The 20,967-nt window shown below is 39.2% G+C and overlaps 1 protein-coding gene across 2 annotated transcripts in view; it reads left to right on the plus strand.

Annotated features, from left to right (window-relative positions):
• The window catches only part of TBL1X (transducin beta like 1 X-linked), a 198,784-nt gene extending 178,349 nt beyond the window's left edge, over positions 1-20,435 (plus strand). For both annotated transcript variants that reach the window (XM_042788878.1, XM_042788879.1), the window contains 9 exons: positions 2,544-2,607; positions 2,711-2,808; positions 4,292-4,352; positions 8,557-8,678; positions 10,134-10,208; positions 12,617-12,744; positions 13,919-14,084; positions 14,873-14,974; positions 16,123-20,435. In XM_042788878.1, coding sequence (XP_042644812.1) covers positions 2,544-2,607; positions 2,711-2,808; positions 4,292-4,352; positions 8,557-8,678; positions 10,134-10,208; positions 12,617-12,744; positions 13,919-14,084; positions 14,873-14,974; positions 16,123-16,149 — 843 coding nt within the window. In that variant the 3' untranslated portion in view covers positions 16,150-20,435. The remainder of the gene's footprint in view (positions 1-2,543; positions 2,608-2,710; positions 2,809-4,291; positions 4,353-8,556; positions 8,679-10,133; positions 10,209-12,616; positions 12,745-13,918; positions 14,085-14,872; positions 14,975-16,122) is intronic.
• Positions 20,436-20,967: the final 532 nt, after the last annotated feature.

The raw sequence follows: 20,967 nt of genomic DNA on the forward strand, positions 1-20,967 counted from the left end.
TGCATCTCATAGCTACTTTATTTTGGCTTGTAAGGAGATGTAAGCACCAGTGAAGCTTTTTCTGAAGTTGGACTATCAAGACACGCTCTCATTTGAATTACGCTGTGCATAGCACAACATGTTCACATTATTGTCTTTATCTTGGTAGGAGCATGTGTGGTCATTCTCTCTTTACCCACCCACCTTCTGGGTGGAACTGTCTTGCCTGATCCCTTTTTTACTTTCCTCCTGCAAAACCTTCTGTCTTAGATAATATGGTCCTGCATAGAGAAGATTGAAGTGAGCAGAGAGGACAGGTATTGCTGTGTGTCTGGCCAGTATCTTTGGGCAGCTTTAAGGCTGCCTCATGTCTCCCTTCTGCCACCAAGCACTGTAAAAAGAACTTAAAGACCTTGCAAGAACCTTAACTAATTTTGAGATCACTTGTATTCTGTTTTGCTGATACTAGTACAGACAGAGTGATCACATTAGTCTTGTTTTCATAGCAAAACAGTTTAAAAATTAAGTACCAAAAAGGATTCTCAGCAATTGCATACAGTCTCAGTTGCTGGCCAGAGATCAAGATTTGCTTAATCTTTACTGCAATTATTGTCCTTCAGATGAGCTAGGTGCTCCACAAAAGTAAAAGATAAGGCCAGTGCACAAATCAGCTTCCCCTACGTATTTTATATTTGACACAATGAAAGAAGTTGGTGGATAGTACAGAACACAGAGGTAGGTTAACAAAGCAAATAAAGATAAAACCCAAGAATGTTCATTACTTGTTTCTTGTGGATACCACAGAGAAGAAAAATAGTTGGGAAGAACTGAATTGAGGAGTAAGAAAAGAGTAGTTGAAAGATGAAAGCATGCAAAGGTGCAGAACAGTTATGAGAAAAGTTGTCCAAAACATAAAGTGTATCATCTGGTATTTCCTATAGTAGTTCCATACCTTTCCAGACTTCATTGATCACTAATACTTCACTTAGATTGTGCTAGTACTTAATGTAAGGAAGTGTTTCTAATTTAAACTCTTGAAGTGCTTCCAGTATACTTCGAGTTTTCCAAAGGATGTGAATTACCACCAACAAATTTGGATAAACTGTACATCTAGTCCCTGAGCTTTCCTTCCCTTTTCTTTTTTTTTTTGCTCTCACCACCTTTGTTCTCATCAGTGGTCCATATAACTGTATATCACAGTGAAGTTGGCTTAGATTTTTATATTTTTCCCCCTACATCATTATACATTAGAGTTAAATCTACAACTGCTCTGACTCACTGTTTTTGGGAGGTTGGAGTGGACATATGTTTTAAAGGATTATTTTATGCTTGTTCCTAAATTCCTATTCATGATGCTAGAAATGCCATCTGCCTTTATTGTTTATTTAGAACCACAATATTAATCATATTTCACTGTGAAATTTTCACACTGGTGATATTAAATCGGTTCTTCTCTGGTTTATGTGATTTATGGTACAATAAGAAAGGTTATTTCTAGAGGCCCTATTCAGATCGTTTCCTTTGGTGCCAAGGGTAGGATTCATCTCCCTTAGATTTAACCATCTAAATTAGTCATATAGACTCCCTCTAAGTCAGCAGAAACAAGAGACATGTGCCTTTGTGCTGGTCTGAGTAGAGTCTAAAGCAAATGGGATCATAAATCACACTCCAGAAGTGAGTGATGCTGTTAGTTATAGAGGGAGACTAGGTTACTCTCCTGAATTCTGGATGTCTGGAGGTAAGTGGGGTGAATCTCACTCCTGATCCAAGTGCTAAAATGTTTAAAGACTAAACGCCCAGCTCCAACAGTACCCATCTCACCAAATTGCATGGTCAAGTTCCTTTCTGATTATTCTACTTCTGGCCCAGTAACTCTAGCATCGTTGGCTGCACAGAAGATACCCTTCAGTGAAGGCCTCCCTCCAGCAGAACACATGCAATTTGCTGATTACCGTTCCTGGGCTTTTTTTCTCCTAATTGGGACCCATGAATCCAACTTTTCTCAGGCTATCCATCTGTAGCTATCCTATACTGTGCCTCTGAGCATGTTTGGGAGTCTGTGTTTGGACAAGTAGGAAGCAATTTGGGAATCTTGGTGGTTGATAGCATTCCAGGTGTCAAACATGAGTGTAGGTGACTTAAGTGTTTACGTCCTTTTTTTCACGTGTAAGTGCCTGAATTTCACTGAGCTGGATTTAGTCAGGATTTAGATGATCTGTTGGTGTTTTATAGGTTCTTTATGCCTAAGAACTATTATCTGTTTGTTATCTGGAAGAATCCCATAGAATTTGTTATATCTTGTTTTCTTTTTCTAATCCTTTTGATTAAATGACTCTTATCTGATCGTACAGGCTGGTATTTCACAGTACATTAAAGGGGTTTATTTCCTCTTTGCTATCTTGCAGTAATAACCTTTAGTTTAAATCATAGTATAATCTGTCTCGATGTGTGGACTCAGATTTTCCATAAATCACAATGCACAAACCTTAAAAAAGAAGGAAAATAAAAGAAAAAGGTTGGTTGAAATGGATTCGACCTTTGCCATTTTATATATATCCCAACAGAGTGATGGAACACTATTGGCTACAGGCTCGTATGATGGTTTTGCAAGAATATGGACAGACGACGGTAAGTCAAACAACTTTTATTGTTCTTAAGCATCAACCAGCAGTGCACTGTAATTTGGCTAATTTGTAAACAAATTGTAATATTAACCTTTTCTTTATTCCAGGTAACCTTGCAAGCACCTTAGGTCAACATAAAGGTCCAATATTTGCCCTGAAATGGAACAAAAAGGGGAATTATATTTTAAGTGCTGGTGTTGATAAAGTGAGTTTTAAAAATACATTATTCTATCATATAAATGTGCTGGCTTCATGAGCTTGTGCTGCTGAATTCCATAAGGTTATTTTCTTCTCCTCCAGGCATCCTGGAGAGTTTACTTTTCTTTAATTTGTTTTAGTGTGTGTTGATTACATTTTTGAGGCTGCATAAACGTGTATGATTTTCTGTAAAAGATTTTACTTAAAACAGCTCCATTTGCCCCCTTTGTAAAATTGCATCTTAAATGTGTCTCAGTTAAGGAAAGAACTGCTTCCGATACTTATGTGTCTAGTTTTATCAACTGATTATTTCCAGGAAGGAAGTGATCTTAAAGATATTACACCTTTTAACTCATCTAATTATTGAAACACTTTTATTTGAATAAATATATATGCATTCCTATGCAAATATACAAAAAAATGGTAGTTCTGAACTTAAAGTCAAGCAAAACATAGTAGCTATAGCTGAGTGCATATTAGAGATCAGAATGAACAGATGACTGGTGATGATGAGCACAAATCTATTAGAACTTAAACTGGAAAGTACACAGCATTCATCTTGCCTAACTTTCTATGTATAAAAATTAAATGTGTATGTCATCCTTGGCTTCCTTTATAAAATTTGGAGAGAAAAATAGCACTTTCAAGTGATGGGTTGCATCCCAAGTGATGGGATGCACTGACAGTGCTTCTCTCCAGCACCTGCCAGAGGGAGTCTAAGGAAACTAGCTCAATCTGATTTGTAGGCGAGATGAATCCCTATATTTTCACATACTTGTGAAAATGGAAACTGAGTTTTATTCCTTTTAATACTGGCTTATATTCAGCTACACTTGTCTCTCAATGGAATTTCCATTATCAGCAAGATAAGGCATCCTTAATTTATTTTCTGGAAGCGTATACTCCCAATAAATTGACAGTTCACTCAAAAGGTAGTATGGAGCTCTACAGGGGAGTTGCTTACATGTGCTGTGAGTATGGATTAAACCCTGTAGTAAGCAAATTACACTTTAGTCTGTCCCACCACAGTGGCAAGAAGTGTTACGTCCTCTGCTGCTAGATAAACATTTCACTTGGTTTAATTGTTAGAAATATAGTATCACATAGTTTTGGAGTAGAAGTCAACTGGCATCTTTGAAAAGGGGAAAAAGTCTTCTTTGAAGAAGGTAACTGAAATAGCTGTAACAAAATGCTTCTTAAAAATGTGGTTGTGCTGTCTCCTAGCATTATTCAGAGAGAATATGCCCATTCTTAGTAGTTACATTACATCCTCTGTGGGCGTGATACTACTTTATCTACACTTAGATTATGATTTTGTAATATTTGAAAGTGATTTCTGTTTTTTCAGCTGTTCAGCACACAAGGTTCTCTGAATCAATAATTTTATCAGTTCATCTTTTAGAATTGCTCCTCAGTGAGGGTGCTGTCTTTGTTTTCTCTGAGCTGAACAGTCACTAATCTTTTTTTTTCCCCCCTTTCTTCGGTTGCAGACAACAATAATTTGGGATGCTCACACAGGAGAAGCTAAACAGCAGTTTCCTTTCCATTCAGGTAATTTCTGCATTACTCTTGTTAGTAAAATGAAATGCAGTTTTAAATTTTTCAATGTAATTTATCCTTTTGTGAAAACCTATCTACCAGACAGAAGTTTGAACCAAGCTTTTTGTGCTTTAACTGTCCTGAGTATCATGGCTTGTGGGTTTATTCTTTTCAGAAAGATGGGGTTCTGTGAAAATCAGCTTTGAAAGTCAAACTGATTCTAGGAGAGTTTATATACCAGCCATGTCTACCTAGCTGAATGATTCTGTTGTTATCTATGTGCTTGAATAGTACTGAGTGGTGATTTCTGAAGAGAATTTTCAGTGGAGGTGTGTGGGATCTCTTCCACTCTTTTCGTTCCTGTTGCAATGAAGCTGACATGAGAGGGAAGCAGGTGGATCTCGCGTGTAGCTTACATCACCACTGCAAGCATGAAGGTCCTCAGGAATTTCTTATCTTTTAATTTTGACTTGAAGTTCTTCAGTATTTGCTTTCGCTGATTATCAGAAATCAATTGCCAACCTTGAGTTTCAAAACCTTTCTGCACCAAAACCTTACTTGAGTAGTCGTTTGTAGATCTGATCTGCTTCAACAAGACAGGAGATGTCAGATGCTAAGTAATCTTGAGTAACATTGACGTAATCTTAAATTCACCTGAGACTAGACTTGTAAGATGATGACTGAATCTATGATCCAAACTGGATAAGTTGTCATAGTGAGGAATTTTTATGGAGTGTGGTTAAACTGAGTTTAAAAGCAGCAAAACATTCCAGATTGTGATGCTCAAAATGTTCATCTTCCTGTGTGTTCACTGTAGCTAAGCCATTTTTAAACACAGCAGGCTTTCACAAGGTGCTTAATGGTGTTTAAAAACACATATTTTACTACTAATTTTAAAACATTAATTTGCACATGCTTTTCAACTCAATTTCTAGTTCTCAATCTTACATTTTCACAGATGTTATTAATATGCAGTAGCAATTGAAATGGTTATTCAACAGAAGACAAGAAGTATGTGCATGCGCTAAGCAGAGCCATACTCTGCATTTTTGTCACTCATCTCGCTTATTAATGCAACTGTCAGTTTGGAGGAGTCAGTGTCTGCTGACAGATTTTCTCACTGTGGCATTCATTTATCTATCATAACTGTTCCATAAAAGCAGACTTCATGCTGTATAGTGATGTAGTTAATGAGACTCTTAAGCCTTCTGATCCATAACCACTGATCTGAGTAGTTGCAGATTCAGAACTCAGTTGCCCCTTCATAATCACATTCACCGACATGTAGCTGTCTTAGCAGTGGTATGCATCCATTACATATCACTCCATTCCCCTTTTAGCAAGTTGAAATCTTAAGTACATCTTTCAATACAATATGCTGATGTCCATCTGCATTAATATATTTTTTAAAAAATTCTTATTATGGATGCTGTTTGTCTTTGGACCATAAGACACAACTGAAGTGCAGATGTGGAGAGGCTGTGTTTTGGGGTTTTTTCCGATTATTTCAAATATGTTTTCATAGGGAAGTAAAGCAGTTAATTATTAAGGAAATTGTTGATAGGCCAAAAGCATATGTCCTACAAAAAGCCCCTTAAAATCAGCTGGAGTCTTTGTCCTCACATAAATCTAAAGTCACAAAGACCTCACCTTGTCCTCTTTGCATCACTTATTCACCAGAACAAACTAACAGCAAATTCCTTTCCATATCTGGAATCTGAAAACCTTGTCTACACAAGGATTAAAGGTAGCATTTTAACAATTAAAACTCTAGTCTAGACAGAGTACAGTTCCTTTAACACATACCTGTGTGGCGTACTTCTTTGCATACCTCTTTGAAGTCTGAAGATAGTTGGCCTGGGAATAACATAGATTTTTTACTCTCAGCTGCTTTACAACAGCTTGTTTAATTTACACCCATATGGACAAAACCATCATCTTAAAACACATAAGGAAGACTCCTTTGTCTAGGTCTTGAAGGCCTCGATATCACTGATGTTCCCATGTAAATTTAAGGTTTTATGGTCAAAATATGTAAGTATGTGGATAAGTAGCTTCTAGGGTTTCATTATTCTTTGCAAAACTATGAGTCATCACAGGACATTTGATCCATGTATGTATTCACAAAGCTTATTTCTTTAAAATGGAGTGAAATAATCCAATTTTCACATCTGCTGATAGATGTGGACTGATGTCCATGCAGGCAGGAACAAATTGCTTAAGTGAGACCATAAGAGGTATTTGTATGACCCAATTTTAGACATCGAAGTGCTCCGAATCACTCCCTGCAGACACTTAACTCCATCTTCCTCTGAGCTTCTAATTCTGAATCACACCTAAATTTGTTCAGAAAAAGCTTAAATTAACTGATAATTATTGTAACACTTTTGTTGTTGGGATTTCTTTTAGCTGCATTTCTTAAGGATTTGTTTCTGCTTTTATTAGATGACATTCTAATTGGTTTTATGCAATTGGCTAGTATCCTGTGGTTTTGGAGACACTTTGGCAATTCAATTACTTGCATCAAAAAACACGTTTGGTTGTTTTTTCCAGATCATTTTATGTAGTTACTTATCCAGTAAACGTATGATTAAACACACCAATAAATGAATCAGTATTAATTATCAACACTCTATGATTCAAATTATGCTGCAATGCAAATCCATCCCTTCAGGTGCCAATAGCTCTCAGAAAATTACTTTTTAACTCATACATATCACAGTGGATATTAGCCCTTAAGGCATATTGCTATTAATGAAGATAGATTTTTGTTTGCTCTGAAACAGTAATACAAAGCTTGCAGCATAAAAAGAAAGGCAAACAGGCAGTAAAAGAAACTAAATCCTTCACTGTTTCCTAATCCCCATTCATGTTCATTGGAAAACTCAGAAGTAGCCTGCCTTCCTCACACAAATGTTGTTTATATTTCTGCAATGTAGACATTCCTTACCTGTCACACAGAATTATTGAGCTTTTTCATTAATATTCTAAAAAATACTTGTATCGGAAGCAATTTCAGCCTTCCACTCTACCTGATGATTCGGAAGATGACGTGGATCAATCTCATTTTGCAGTTTATAAAAATTGTAACAGGAAAATACATTTACATATAGTAGGCTTAGCAAAACAGGTATCTTTTCACCTCTGTATTACAAAAGTATTATTCTGAACATATTTGAATAGGGCATTTCTTGGTTTCATTTTAATGATAAACTTGCATTGTATTGTTAGCAGAAAAAGACGCAACTTTGCTTCCTATATGCTGGTCTTGTTTTGACACACTTGCTTCTCACAGGAGTGTGCTGAGAATGAAGATTTCTATATTTTAGCAAGTCTTATGTCATCCTCTGGAGGGCAGCTAAACTCTTTCCTGAGAAAAAAAACAAGCAGCAGTCCTAGAAAAACAAGCAAGCTGTATGTCATTCCCTCCTACTCCTGTGCATGCTTTTAGTCTGCAGTGACATGGTATAAAAAAGCCTTTTTTTGTTTTTTCCATACTTTTTGAGAAGTGTGTGTGTTGTACACAGGCACTAGTTATGTGTTCATGTGCTATCTGTGTACAAAGTTTCATTAGTTCAGCCCTAGCTAATGCCAAACCCTCTACAGAAACTCTTCCTCTCATTTCAGATCAGCTTGATCAATGTACCTATCTTAAATCAATCCCCAGCCAAATTAAACTGGATGTAGGTATTATTAATCCACGTGTCTGCACAGAGCAATAGGTTTGTGTCAGTGGTTGCATAAAGCTGGTGCAAAGGAAGATGGCCACCTGCTGCTTTTCCCTCCCATGTGTTGTCTGGCATTCACAGGAACATTTTCTGTAACCCATCTGAAAAAAACATGTTTTTTCTTGATTAGTTTTCTTACAGGTTCTTTGCTGAACTGGCTTACAGAGCAGTGAATGGTAGACATGGCCCAAGAGACATGTGTAGCTGGGAGCAGGGAGGTTGGAGGAAGATTGTTCTGCCCCCTCTGTAACTGAACCCAAAAGATTTTCATAAACAGATGCCATGCAAAGCATCCAGATTATCCACGGCAAGAAAAAAAAATAATTTGTGCCTTTCAGACAGTCCCTATCATCCCTGTAACTGGTAGTGGGTGACAGGCCAAGAACTAGCGTTTAGTCTGATCCAGATAGATGACAGGAGGGGAATGATTTGGGATGGCTGTTTCTTTGCTGTGTTCCCTGATGTTCCCTGTTGTTTGTACTTCACAGCTCCTGCTCTGGATGTAGACTGGCAGAACAACACTACTTTTGCCTCTTGCAGCACTGACATGTGCATTCACGTATGCAGACTTGGCTGTGATCGTCCCGTTAAAACCTTTCAAGGACACACAGTAAGTTTAAGAAGCCCAAAATGTTAGTGATAAAGTCACGGCAGCATGTTAGGATGATGGCAGATGATGTGTTTGCAGAGTGTGTTCTAGCACCAAAGGTGTTACATCCCATTGCTTCCCTAAAACCATATTCCTTGGGAGTGATTCACTGCCTGTGAGAAGGGATAAACTGTTCTAAATCACTGTAGGAGGCAAAACCTGCAGCTTAAACAGTGAGACTATTTATATGTAGCATGAGCTGTAGACTAAGGGTACATTAATAAATAAGATTTTGTTTTCCAGTGGCTTGGTTTCCTCTAGTAAATGAGAACTATGAATAAGGAGAGAACAATTTACCTTGAGACATTGTTCAGTTTTAGAATCAATTTAATCTAATATCTGTTTAAGATGTATTTGCCTCCTCTTCTCCTGATGGTATTTAATGACTGTCAAAGGCTAGTTTTTAAAGCTTTTATTCATGAGAAAACTGCTGCCATATAGTGACCTGTAACTTAGATATTAACTTCCAGAATTGCTACCTCCCCACTGAGGAAAAATTTTACATTTGGAGACCTTTATCTAGTTTGTGGTTAAACTGATACTTCATGACAGGTTGTACATTCCTACCAGCAGACTGGTGCTTTTTATGATTATGTGAAATGCACCATTTTGCACATGATCCAAATTTTTACTTCAAATATCTGTACAGTTTCTTCTAATAATGTCTGAAGCATGTAAAATGGATAAAGCAAAATTTCAATATTTTCCAGGATTATTTTCACTGAGACCCTGAGCCAATTTATGTTTTTAGAAAACAATCCCTTTTTATTAAATGCTTTTTTCTCCATATGTATGACCCTCAAAAAAACACAGGGAACTTACTGATTACCAAGGGGATACACTAGGCTAAGTTAATTACAAAGTGCTAGAAAGATCGATAGAGAAAGCATTGTAAACTATTCAGTATTCCATCCTGGATTTTGTTTACGTAATACACCTCTCTTTAGAGAGACTAGCATTGTTGTAAAGCTGCAATACTAAGAATTATAAACTTTGCACCTTTACACCAAACCAGTATTTTCTACTGAAAATTTGGATCTCCAAGATCTACAGAATATTGACTGAAGAAATATCTCAGTTTTAAGAAGTTAATGCTGTATCATCAATCTGTCTGGTTTGAGGGTTTATTTAAATTATAGCATGTGAAGAAAGGGTATTAGAGACTTTGTGGCAGAACACATATCAGAAGACTGATGGTGTGAATTGTTCACAAACACAAAATGGTTACCGTTCCTAAATGAAATTTAAATAGCATGTTAGGGAAGCAGCTCTGCTTTTTTTCACCCATGGAGCAACCAGGGCTGTAATTTGTGGCTGAACTTGTTGCATGCATAAGCCGTGAGTGCCCTCTGCTGGGTGCCCAGCACAGTGCAGGTAGCAGGAACATTTACTTCATAAAATCATTCTTTATTTCAGAACGAGGTTAACGCAATCAAATGGGACCCATCTGGCATGCTACTAGCCTCTTGCTCCGATGATATGACATTAAAGGTAATATAATTTCCATTCCTGTTCAAAAAGTAAAGACAAAAATTATGTCTATTTTTTAATCTCCTCCAGAATGATGGTGCTGTGGCACTTAAAAGTCTGCATGAGAAACAGTTTCATTTTGTCCCATATGAAAGGTTCATTTTGTCCCAGTCTGAAAGATTGAACACAGAGAAGCAGCCACTGGGAAAACTTGGGACATCCTATCCAAATAAGTGTTACATGACTGGTATGTCACTGTCACAGAATAGTCACAGTTTATATATACACATATATACACACACGTATCAATAAACCTGCTTGCCTGTCAACAGAAGCACATTCCCTATGCTAAGAAGCAGTCTACTGGTTACATACTCTAAAGAATATAAAAATAAAGGGGTTTCTTTCCCTTTGGGGTCTTTTTTCTGAAAATCATTTAATTGGAGCCATTTGATGTATTTTTTTTTTAATAGCTTTGGTCTAAGCAGTGGGACACAGCATACATATCCAGAGCCCAACAAAAATCTGATTTTCTCTCTGAAGATGCCCGTCCTTATCCATTCACGTCCATGCCCCTGTCAGGTGCCTAAGCTGGATGAAATGAGTCTGGATTCTGTCTCGCAGGCATTGCAGGCTGCTTTGCCATCACACCTGGGCCGTGGCGCTGTACCAGCACAGTATTGCGAATACAGCGGGGGGTCTGAGCTTGCAGAAATATTTTTCACAATAGAGCTTTTCCAGCCCAAACTCCTCTCGTTCTCCTTTCCCAGCCACACTGGATGAAGCTTGTGTCTATGTGGGAACAGCTGTATGTTGTGGCAGCAACGCTTTCCTGCCAGACTGTTGATTCGTGCTGGTTCCTTGAGCAGAGCAAACATCCCAGGAAGGATTTGGTTTTGTGCACAGAATTGTACTAGTAATACCCTTTCCTCATAGTATAGTTGTGTTAATTAAGGCTCATACCTCTTTCCACTGCTGATGGACACAGCTGAAGCAAGAGACATTTCTAGCGTGCACTCAGCCTGTTTGTAAGAACAGAAACTGAGAGAGCGGCAGAGCTTGTAGATGAGAGCTAAGTGAACGTCAGAATTGTGAATGTCTCCTCTTCACAGGTAGCCTGACTTCTGCTCAATTCTACTCGGTCTTTGCCACATACCCACTGGGGTTTTCATCGCTCTGGACTCTAGATGTATTCTTGCAGACTACTCACAGAACTCGCAATTTACAGAAAACAGGGCTAGAAGAGAGTGAAAGAGAGCACCTTGTCTATTATGCTGCCACAAAGCAGTATTGTAGTAACCATTAATCCTCTCCTTAAACATTCTGACCCAGTGGTTACACAGTTTTTTGGTGCCGGGTTGCGTGCTGTGTTTTAAAAACCACTGTGGTTCAGTGTTGTTGGTACCGGTTCAAATTTCTGACCACTGAATTTGGCACAAGTGCTAGTGGTTTGCTATCCCCAGCCTTGCCTGCTTTTAAAAACTTTCACTGATGGAGACTGCAAATCCTCTTCAGGCAATTATTCTTCTTCTTCCTTTTCCTTTGGAAATCAGTCCTCTTTGGCTTCTTTTTCATCTCTTTTTTTGGAGTTCTTGATATTTTCCTACAACTTACTGGAACATCTTGCCCGTTAGCCATAGAACGTGGCTAAGCTTTGTGTAACATTTCCAAAAGCAGACTTGGGTATGCTGATGAAAATTCAGCATAAGAGCACATAATTTCCCTCATAGTATGGACTTATAACAAGTGAGTTAAATCATTACTACATTTTTTGTATCTCTCTGAAACTGACTGAGCAAATTTGAGTTATTTCCACTGCTGTGAATTAGCTTCATCTTATTTTCTCAAGTTAGATGAAGAGAAGATGTACTAAATTACCTGTCATCTCTGTTGAGCATATTCTTTATCTCACACTGAAGTATTTGTCCATGTAACACTAAATAAATAGCTGATTGCCTTCCATCATCTGTGCTGTTAAAAACATGAGGAAAACAAATGGAGTCCAGGAGGAAAAGGAAGATTTGACTGGCATAAGAGAAAATTGCTAGGTTCTAAGCAGTTTTTGAAACTTTATTTTCATTCTTTAAAATGACTGCTGTTGCAATGTGTGACAGACTTCAAGTTAAACTCTAAATAGAGTAACTAAAGCTTCTGTATGAAAATACAGTTACAGGCTATGGACAGTACTGCAACTATTTAGCTCTTCTTATCTCTTGAATAAATACTATTAAATGTGTAGCTTTTTCCCCGATGGGGTTGTTCTAATGTGTGTGCCAAACTGCTGCATTAATTAATTATGTTTATGTGTATGCACGTGTGTCAAGATCTTAAAAAAATAAATGGTAAGGATAACATAGAACTGAAATAATTCAGCTGAGAAGAGATTACTAATGTTGCCATTTTTCCCCTTCATTATTACTCTGACTTAGATTTGGAGTATGAAGCAAGATACCTGTGTACATGATCTTCAAGCTCACAGCAAAGAGATTTATACTATCAAATGGAGTCCTACAGGACCAGGCACCAGCAACCCAAACTCCAACATCATGTTAGCAAGGTAAAAAACACACCTCTTTCTGTTGTCTACCAAGTAGAAAGATCGTCTTTCTGACACATAACACTACTGTCACCTTGCCGTCAGTCTTTCTTCCTGCAGACGATTCCAGTAAAAAGTACGAGTGTTTGTACATCAGGGGGGTGGATACAAAGGGAAAGGAATCGTATTTGAAAAAGGAAAAAGAAAAAGAAGGGAAATCGAGTCATATGATATTCAACTTTGCAGCTGCCTTGATAAAAGGACTGTAAATTTGGCACTGCACCTTCACATCAGTATCCAGTTGTTAAGAATGAATGTACTTGACGAGGCAGATGGCAGCCCATTCAGCCAGTTGGAATGTGTTCTGACCAGGGTCACGCAGCTCACCTGGGCAGATACTGAGAGTCTTTATAGCCTTGTTAACTAACACAGAAAAGCTTGGATAATCTCTAAAATTCCACTTGAAAATCTGTTAAATTCTTCTTTGAGTTCAGGAAGTAAGTTTACTTGTAGAATGCCAACTGATGGTAGTACCGTGGGATTATCAAATTAGTTCATGGTGTATTCAGTTTGGGGTGGAGTTGTATTGAAACTGTTTTATTTATTTTACTCCTTAGTCTGGGAGCGGACAGGGAACAACTTCACTTTCTTGAAGTTGTTCTTCTAACATTATTTTTAATACCAATTATTCCTTTGCCTTTCTCTAAGTCCACAGTTTGGGATTTAGGTGGAGTGTAGCAAAAAATAACATTGAAACAAAGTGAAAAAAAACATTGTTCTACAGAATTAAAGAATGCTAATGCATTAAATATTGCAAATCCATTAGGAATAAGGTCTCTCTGGAACCATTTATCTTATTAATGACAATGTATTTTTGATCTTCCTGAATATTAGCAGGTAGAATGTCAAAAGGAGGGAGCATGGCCCTCTTAGGGCTAGTGATCTGATCCTATATACAGTACACCTAGATAAACTCAAAGGATCCTCATGCAATAATTCAGTTCTGTATATATAGTTCTTGTCATAAAAGCATAAGGGCTGTAGTGCATATTAGCTTTTCTGTTCGAAACATTATTTCTTGCTTAGCTAAGGGGAAAAAAAAACTGTGTTAATCTCTTAAACTGTTTACAGTATCGAACTACAAATTGATTAACGCCCAAATTAAGACATCCTTGTGTTTGAATGCTTCTTGCAGTGCTTCATTTGATTCCACTGTTCGGCTGTGGGACGTTGACCGAGGAGTCTGCATCCATACGTTAACAAAACATCAAGAGCCTGTCTACAGTGTAGCTTTTAGTCCTGATGGAAAATATCTAGCCAGTGGGTCCTTTGACAAATGTGTCCATATATGGAATACTCAGGTACTGTTTTGCTTCATGTGCAGCACATCTGATTTACATGACACATTAATAGCAAAAGCTTAAACGGAAAATAGAAGTACCTCTGTAGCGTATGACCTGCCAGCCAAGGTGAACCTGGTTATATTGGCTGACACAAATCCCAGCGTAACAGTTAAGTCACTCAGGTGGAGGGAAGTGACCATCCAGACCGTTTCTACTAGGGCTTCTTTGTATGCTAAAACACCCACCATACATTAAAATAGGTACGTTACGTAGTGCTGTCAGCTTTGTGAAACAAAAGTGTGAATTGATTCTTAGAAATAAGGGATACTTTTATTCAGTAACAAGCTCAGCTCATCTATGAGTCTGATGCACCTGGATTATACTTTGTGATGAGGGGATAATAGATGCAAAGGGTGTACAGACCAGGGACTGAGGATATTATGGAGAAAAGTGGGACATCGTAGTTCCACAGATTTAATTCTGGATACTGATGCCTCACAGCCTGAATTAACAACAAGCTTTAGAGAAGACCACCTCAGCCTAACTCCCCAGGCCTTTACTGTTACAGAGTTGACAAAAACAGATGTCTAAGAGTCCTACTGTAAATTCATTCCTGGAGGAGCCTGTTTCATTATAAAAGACCAGTTTCCTAACTTCAGCACCTTATGGAGATGACCATAGCTGGGGGTGATGTGAATAGCTCCCCCCTCGCCACCACTCTCTTCTTTTTTAATGTACTGCCACATGACAGAGAAAAAGAAGGGGAGTTTCTGTATCAAATGTTTCCATGCTGTTTTGCTTTGTAGAGTGGAACTCTAGTACATAGCTACCGAGGCACCGGGGGCATCTTTGAAGTCTGCTGGAACGCTAGAGGAGACAAAGTGGGAGCAAGCGCATCAGACGGATCGGTAAGGAGCTTTACACATTGTAAATGTTGGGTGGAGGTCGCTCTTCTGGAGAGTGTCAACAAGAAACACACATGACATATTGCCTCCTATGGACAGAGCTGAAGGCGTAGGCAGCTCAAGACATAAATAAGTATCTCTGTGTAGTAGATTAAAAACACGCCTGCTTTGAAAGGTTGTGAATACTAGGCGGTGGTGTTCCTATTGGAAATTAAGAATGCTTGTGGAATAGGTGAATATTGTTGAAGTTGGGAATGACTTTTAAATACATATTTGATAAGAACAACAGTAGTGTTGTTTCTATCATTGTTTACCACATCTGTCAATCTGTAATGAAGGTCAGATCACAGTAGTCAGCTCTCTAATAAATAGTTGTCCTGGGGCTTTCTGAGTTTTATCCTACAGAAGTTTACCCTTGAAGAGTACCTAAAGGAGGTATTCTTCAGCATGGTGCCCAAAGATTTTGTTGCGTGATGAAGGAGAAATATTGCTGTAGAGATACTGAGTATTCATTGCTATTTTTGCTATTTATGTTACTTTTAAAAATTTTCAATTGCAGCATGATCAGCTTGTGAAGGACGCACAGATGTTTTAACACACTCTACAGCTTTTTAAAATAACTATTCTACATGGCTGACTGGCGTAGCTACTTCAGAGCAGTAGTTTTCAACCGATTTTAACAAAGAGTACACCTACAGCACAGTTCAGTGCCTTGAGCTTAGTTGTGCCGTTTGAGACTGTGCCATGCCTGGCTTCCAACAGTTGTTCCAAATGAGCACGTGTCCGCTCCAGGTCCTGTGTTATGCCTCCCAGGCCTGCATCTATTTTGGATATATTTCAGAAAGGCAGGACACTGTATTTAGGCAACTAAATAGGGCCCATAGTCTTACCTGGGATGTGCCACCAAAATGTCTGTAATCCGATGAAGGCCCAGCTAAATGTTTAACGTATGATTTTTCACCTGGGTTTTCTCCCCTGTTGGTTTGTTCCCTCACTTGTGTGCACGTGAACGAGAACTTGAGCCAGGCTGTTTGGAAGCTGGGGAGTACGACGTACTGCTGGCTGGTCGGCCTGTGTGCGGGGCCGTATAGGAGCGGGACTTCCGCATCCCCTTCAGAAATGGTTCTTAATGCTGAGTCTTTTCTCTCCAGGTTTGTGTTCTAGATCTGCGGAAGTAAAAGTGAAATGTTTTAGAAGAAATTTCAAATGGACCAGCAGTGAATGTGTGGGGAGAAGCACTCTTCAAAACTATTCTTAACAGCTCCAGAACTGTACGAACTTGAACAAAGTTAGAGTGTACCGTGAAACCAACTCTCCCTGGCCACAGGTGTCTAGTATTTTGTCCGTAACCTTCATCAAGGAGTAAAAACAGTCACTTCAGAGGGGGAGGGAATGGTTTCCACCTGGAACATTCAGCCTTGGAAGCATGAAGCCACCAGCTAGGCATTGCACTGTTTGGTTTGCGTCTGAGAACTTGCTCTGATGGCTGGGAAAAAAAAGCTGTGCCAAAAAAATTAATAAAAAAAAAAAAAATTAAAAAAAAAAAAAAAAAAAAAAAAAAAGAAAAAATGCTGTGATAAACCAAAAGGGAAAAAAAAATCCTCCTCCATGCGGTGTTGTATTTTTTCCTTCCAATTTGGACACTACAGTTGCTCTCCCAAAGGACGTTCAAAGACCAGTTTGTACTGATGAAATGCTCAACTTTGTAATCACAACACTTTCTATTTTCTAGACTACTTTTTTTGTTCAGTGGTTTTTCTATCAGCTGGAATATTACAGCCTGGAGGATCCCAGGCTTAGGATGAAACTTTTGTTTTCCTTTTATTTCTCCCTTCCACTCCCAACTTCTCCTTCCTTTTTTTTCTCCTCTTTCTTCTTGCCCTTTTTTTTTTTTTGGTCTTTTTTCCCTGTATGCCCATAGTAGATGCAGCCAGGTGGACATGACAATGAAAATTTTTGACAGACTGCTTCTCCTCTCTTCTCTCTCTTCCTTTTCCTTTCTTTCTCTCCGTTTAAAAGAAAAAAAAATCCTCCATGCTTCAGATCTTAGCGTCTCAAGGGCACTTTCAGCAAATTGTGTAATAAGTGCTTTATATAAGAATGCAGTGCTGGGGAAGATTTTTACAGGAGAAAGATGACTTTTAACAGAAAGAACCCAGTGTATTTTTGGAAAAAAAATATTTTTTATGTTAAACAGTTTTAAAAGCCTAAAATGGCCACCAAATGTAGACCAGTTGTGTAATCCAAGCAAAAGGAATGACACAGAGTTCAAGGAACATGAAAGGTGCAGTATCCTTTTTCTCTTCGCTGACAGTGCTGTAAGAAGAAATGCCGTTTGATACAATAAATGCCAGTCATTTACTAAGGGTCCTCTTCCAGCAGCCAGCCATTTATACAGTCTCATTTCATTTTTGTGGCTGTTTGATGAAGTACACTTATTAAAAGGGATTCGCAAGTTTGAGACTATGAATACAACATTCATTTTCTTGAGTCCATATTTTCGTTTATCCTCAGTAACTAGGGGAAAACGCTTGTGTGTCTTCTCTCCTCTGGAGACAGTTCAGATTTCATACAGAACGTGGGTTTGGCTGCCCGTGGCCTTGCTGAGCAGCGCTGTCCTCCACTCTTGGTCCCGCTCAGCTGTTTCTGTCCCAGTAAATCAGGGGGGGTTTTACCACTGACCTGCTGAGACCAGTTGAACCAACTGCTTCTGCCCGCTGTGCCTGTGCTGGGGGGAAGCTCTGGGTCTGCTCTTGGAGGCTCGCTGCCTGCCCCGACAGGGTTAGCCTTGAGGGGGTGCTCAGAGCGGTGCTCGGAAGACGGCCTAGAACTCTCCATTAGGTGAGGACGTGGGAAAGGATACATAAATGATATTACAACAGGTATACCACTATGAAGTTACGGTGGGTGAAATGATTGGAATGACAAGAAAGACTTCCAAAGCACCCCCTGTCCACTTTGGACAAGATTTCCTGCCTGTAAGCTAGGCACCTGCAGGGATGCCTGCTGAGGACATTACTCCAAGAGCAAATGGATGCAAAGAAGGATGCATAGGCAGAGGTTAAATTGCTGTAAACGATAAGGCAACCTCGGGGAGGCGGGAGCCGTTATTTAGAGAAATCCCCAGGACTGGCTGAGTCAAACAGACGTCCTCTCTAGCCTGCAGGCAAGGCTAGGATTTGTAGGGGAGAGAAAAACAACCAGGCAGAGAACCCCCTTAACATCAGGTAGTACCTTCCCGCCCAAAGTGGCTATTTCTGTAACACAGGACCTTCCCTTTGATGGGACCACAGCTGCTGAAGTGGTGATTTGATCTGAGCAAAACCAGAGCCCTGGTGCCGAACAGGAGGTGTAAGACCTGCCATCGTGGCATCATCATGGCATCGCAGAACCTGCACATCATTTTTTTCTCCTGTGTTTTCCTCTCTTTATGCTTACATCTGTACAGTATCTTAGTCCTTCCAGCGGAACTAGCCTCTGCCAGCTTCAACCGCATTTCTTAAAGATACACATTGGGAAAGGAAAAAAGAATGAAAAGAAATAACTGCTAAGAGGGTTACTCGGTCCCAAGGTGAAAACAGTTACGTGGGATTTTGGTTATTAATGACAGTTAGTCTTGTTTGTAATTTATATCAAAGAACTGGACCCTGGAAGTTATCAAGGATTATTTTCAGTGTTAAATGTGTTTATGTGTTGGTTTTGGTTTTCTGCTCCAAGAGCATGGGCTGTAGATGACCACATGACAGTTTTGCACTGTTTTATAATAATCACGTGTACCTACTAATTTAAAGTCACTACTTTAACAAAAAAAAAAAAAAAAATTACTTGTTCAAAGAGAGACTTGAATTTGATTGCCAAGTTTTAATGTGGTTTTATAAAGCACGGTTGGGTCGATGATTTGATTACAGTCATTGCATGTACACGGTTAACTCCCTAAGCTGCTTTTGGGTGGCATTTGTGAGAACAAGGCGCAGAAGCTCCCGGTCGGCAGGGCAGACGGGGCCCTGGCCTTGCCCCTGACCCGTGAGCGACACCTGAATAGGCCAGGCCTCGGGATTCGAAGAGATGAGGTCGCTCAATCCGAGTTGGGTGATGTGGCATCACTGGCTGGGTGCATAGCCCGTGTTTCGTGGTCGTTCCCAGGATAGCTACGGTAGATAACTCGGCAGTGTCTTTGATGCCTGTTTCTTTTTTCCTTTTTTTAAAGTGTCAGGACACCAACTGTCCTCTGCCCACCTACATGGAGGTAAGAAGCTGAGAAATAAAATTTGAAAATCAATTGGTTTGCAAATCTCACGTGTGAGGGAGGCTGCTGGTGCAGAGAGTTGTCTGTACAGACCATCAGATCTGAGAGCAGTGTAGGTGAGAAGCTAAGAAAACTCACCTTCTCCCTGAGACCCTAAAGACTGGGAAATCCTCAAAGATGCCATAGTAGATGGTTTTCTAAAATGGGGGCGGCTATGGAGGAAGGCAGAAGATGTAGTTGTGAAAGTTAATCCTAGCCCAAGGAGCTGGTTTCTGTAGGAGGTGGGCAGTGGGGAGAGATGCCTAAGCCAGGACCCGTGGGTCTGCCCCCCTGGGAGCTCTCTCTTTCCCCCGCTGCCGCGGCGGCGTCCCCCGGCTCGCGGTGCCTCCCCGCGGCTCCCCGGCAGCGGAACAGTGCGAGGCAACGGGCCGGCGGACCTCATTTTTTCAATATTTTTTGATAATGTTGTTCATAGTTCTTTGTAACAAAAGAAACATAGAAAAAGCTAAGTGACCATACAGGATTGTGAAACCATCAAGAGGCTTACTGGATTTTTATCATTGCTGGCTGTCTGGAACTGGCCTTGAAGAAAAAAAAAAAAAAAAAAAAAAAAACACAACAGTTTCTGAAAAACCATTCAACTCTATGGACTAGAAGGATACTGAATCTTTTATGTAGAAAACACTGGGTCCCTTATGGGGCATTAAAGGGCCTGACTTACAGGGTTATACACACATTAACCCCATGCTACATCTTAGAAATTTCCTTTTAATTTGTTTTAAAAAAAAAAAAAATGAAAAAAATAGCTAATTTTAGAGCCAAGTGAAGTGCACTTTGTCAAATGTAAGGGTCTGCTTTGTTTTTGGGTTTCTTTTTCTTTTTCCCTTTTTAATTTTTCCTCCTTTTTTTCCTCCTTTTGCCTTTTTAAAAGATGTGGTTCTTTGTCAATTGCAGAAATGTTCTTTCAGCCACTCACTGAAATTCTGAATTCTGGCTTCTGCAGTTTTTATTGTCTGTGTCAGACTTGCAGCCAGACTTGGTTCTCATTTCAGCATTTCCCAGGTTCTGTTGAAACAACATCAACCCTTATTTTGTTTCTCCCCCACCCACACTTTCTTCAAATTCACCTTGTGTATTGTAGCTCATTTGTTTTAAGGAGAGAATCAACAGATCATATTCAGTGTCTTGAATAAATTGCTATATTTTGATATTAGAGAATTCTGTGCGTGTTGTTCCTTATTCTTGTCTGGCTATTTTGCATCCTGTGCTGCAGAGGTGGGATTGGGTGACTTAAGTTGTAACATGGTGTCATGACCTAAAAGGGTCACTCGGCCCATGGGTGTATAAAGATCGCAACCGTAGGTCATAGGATTTTGTAATACAGAAGGGCATGCAGGCTCTCTCCTCTAATTTTCTTTACTTTATTACAGACTACCACAAATACCACACAAATCACCTATAGCAAGTATACCTATGATTGAGAAAGCAAATACATATATCAAACTATTGCAAAGTATTATCTGCAAGCAATAGTATAACAGCAATCAGTGATATAGCAGCAATTAATTATAGCAACCATCAATTATAGCAACGCCTAACAATAGCAACAATTAAGTGTAGATAGATATATATATATATATAATATTACAGGTTACAACAAAGTTATGACTAGTGAAGCAAAGTTAGCAATAATGTAACTGCAGATATACCTAGGATAGGTTACTAGCATGTATATATGTGGCACCAAGCA

Source organism: Tyto alba, unplaced genomic scaffold (assembly GCF_018691265.1).
Source record: "Tyto alba isolate M040663 unplaced genomic scaffold, T.alba_DEE_v4.0 Super-Scaffold_14, whole genome shotgun sequence".
NCBI classification, from domain to species: Eukaryota; Metazoa; Chordata; class Aves; order Strigiformes; family Tytonidae; genus Tyto; species Tyto alba.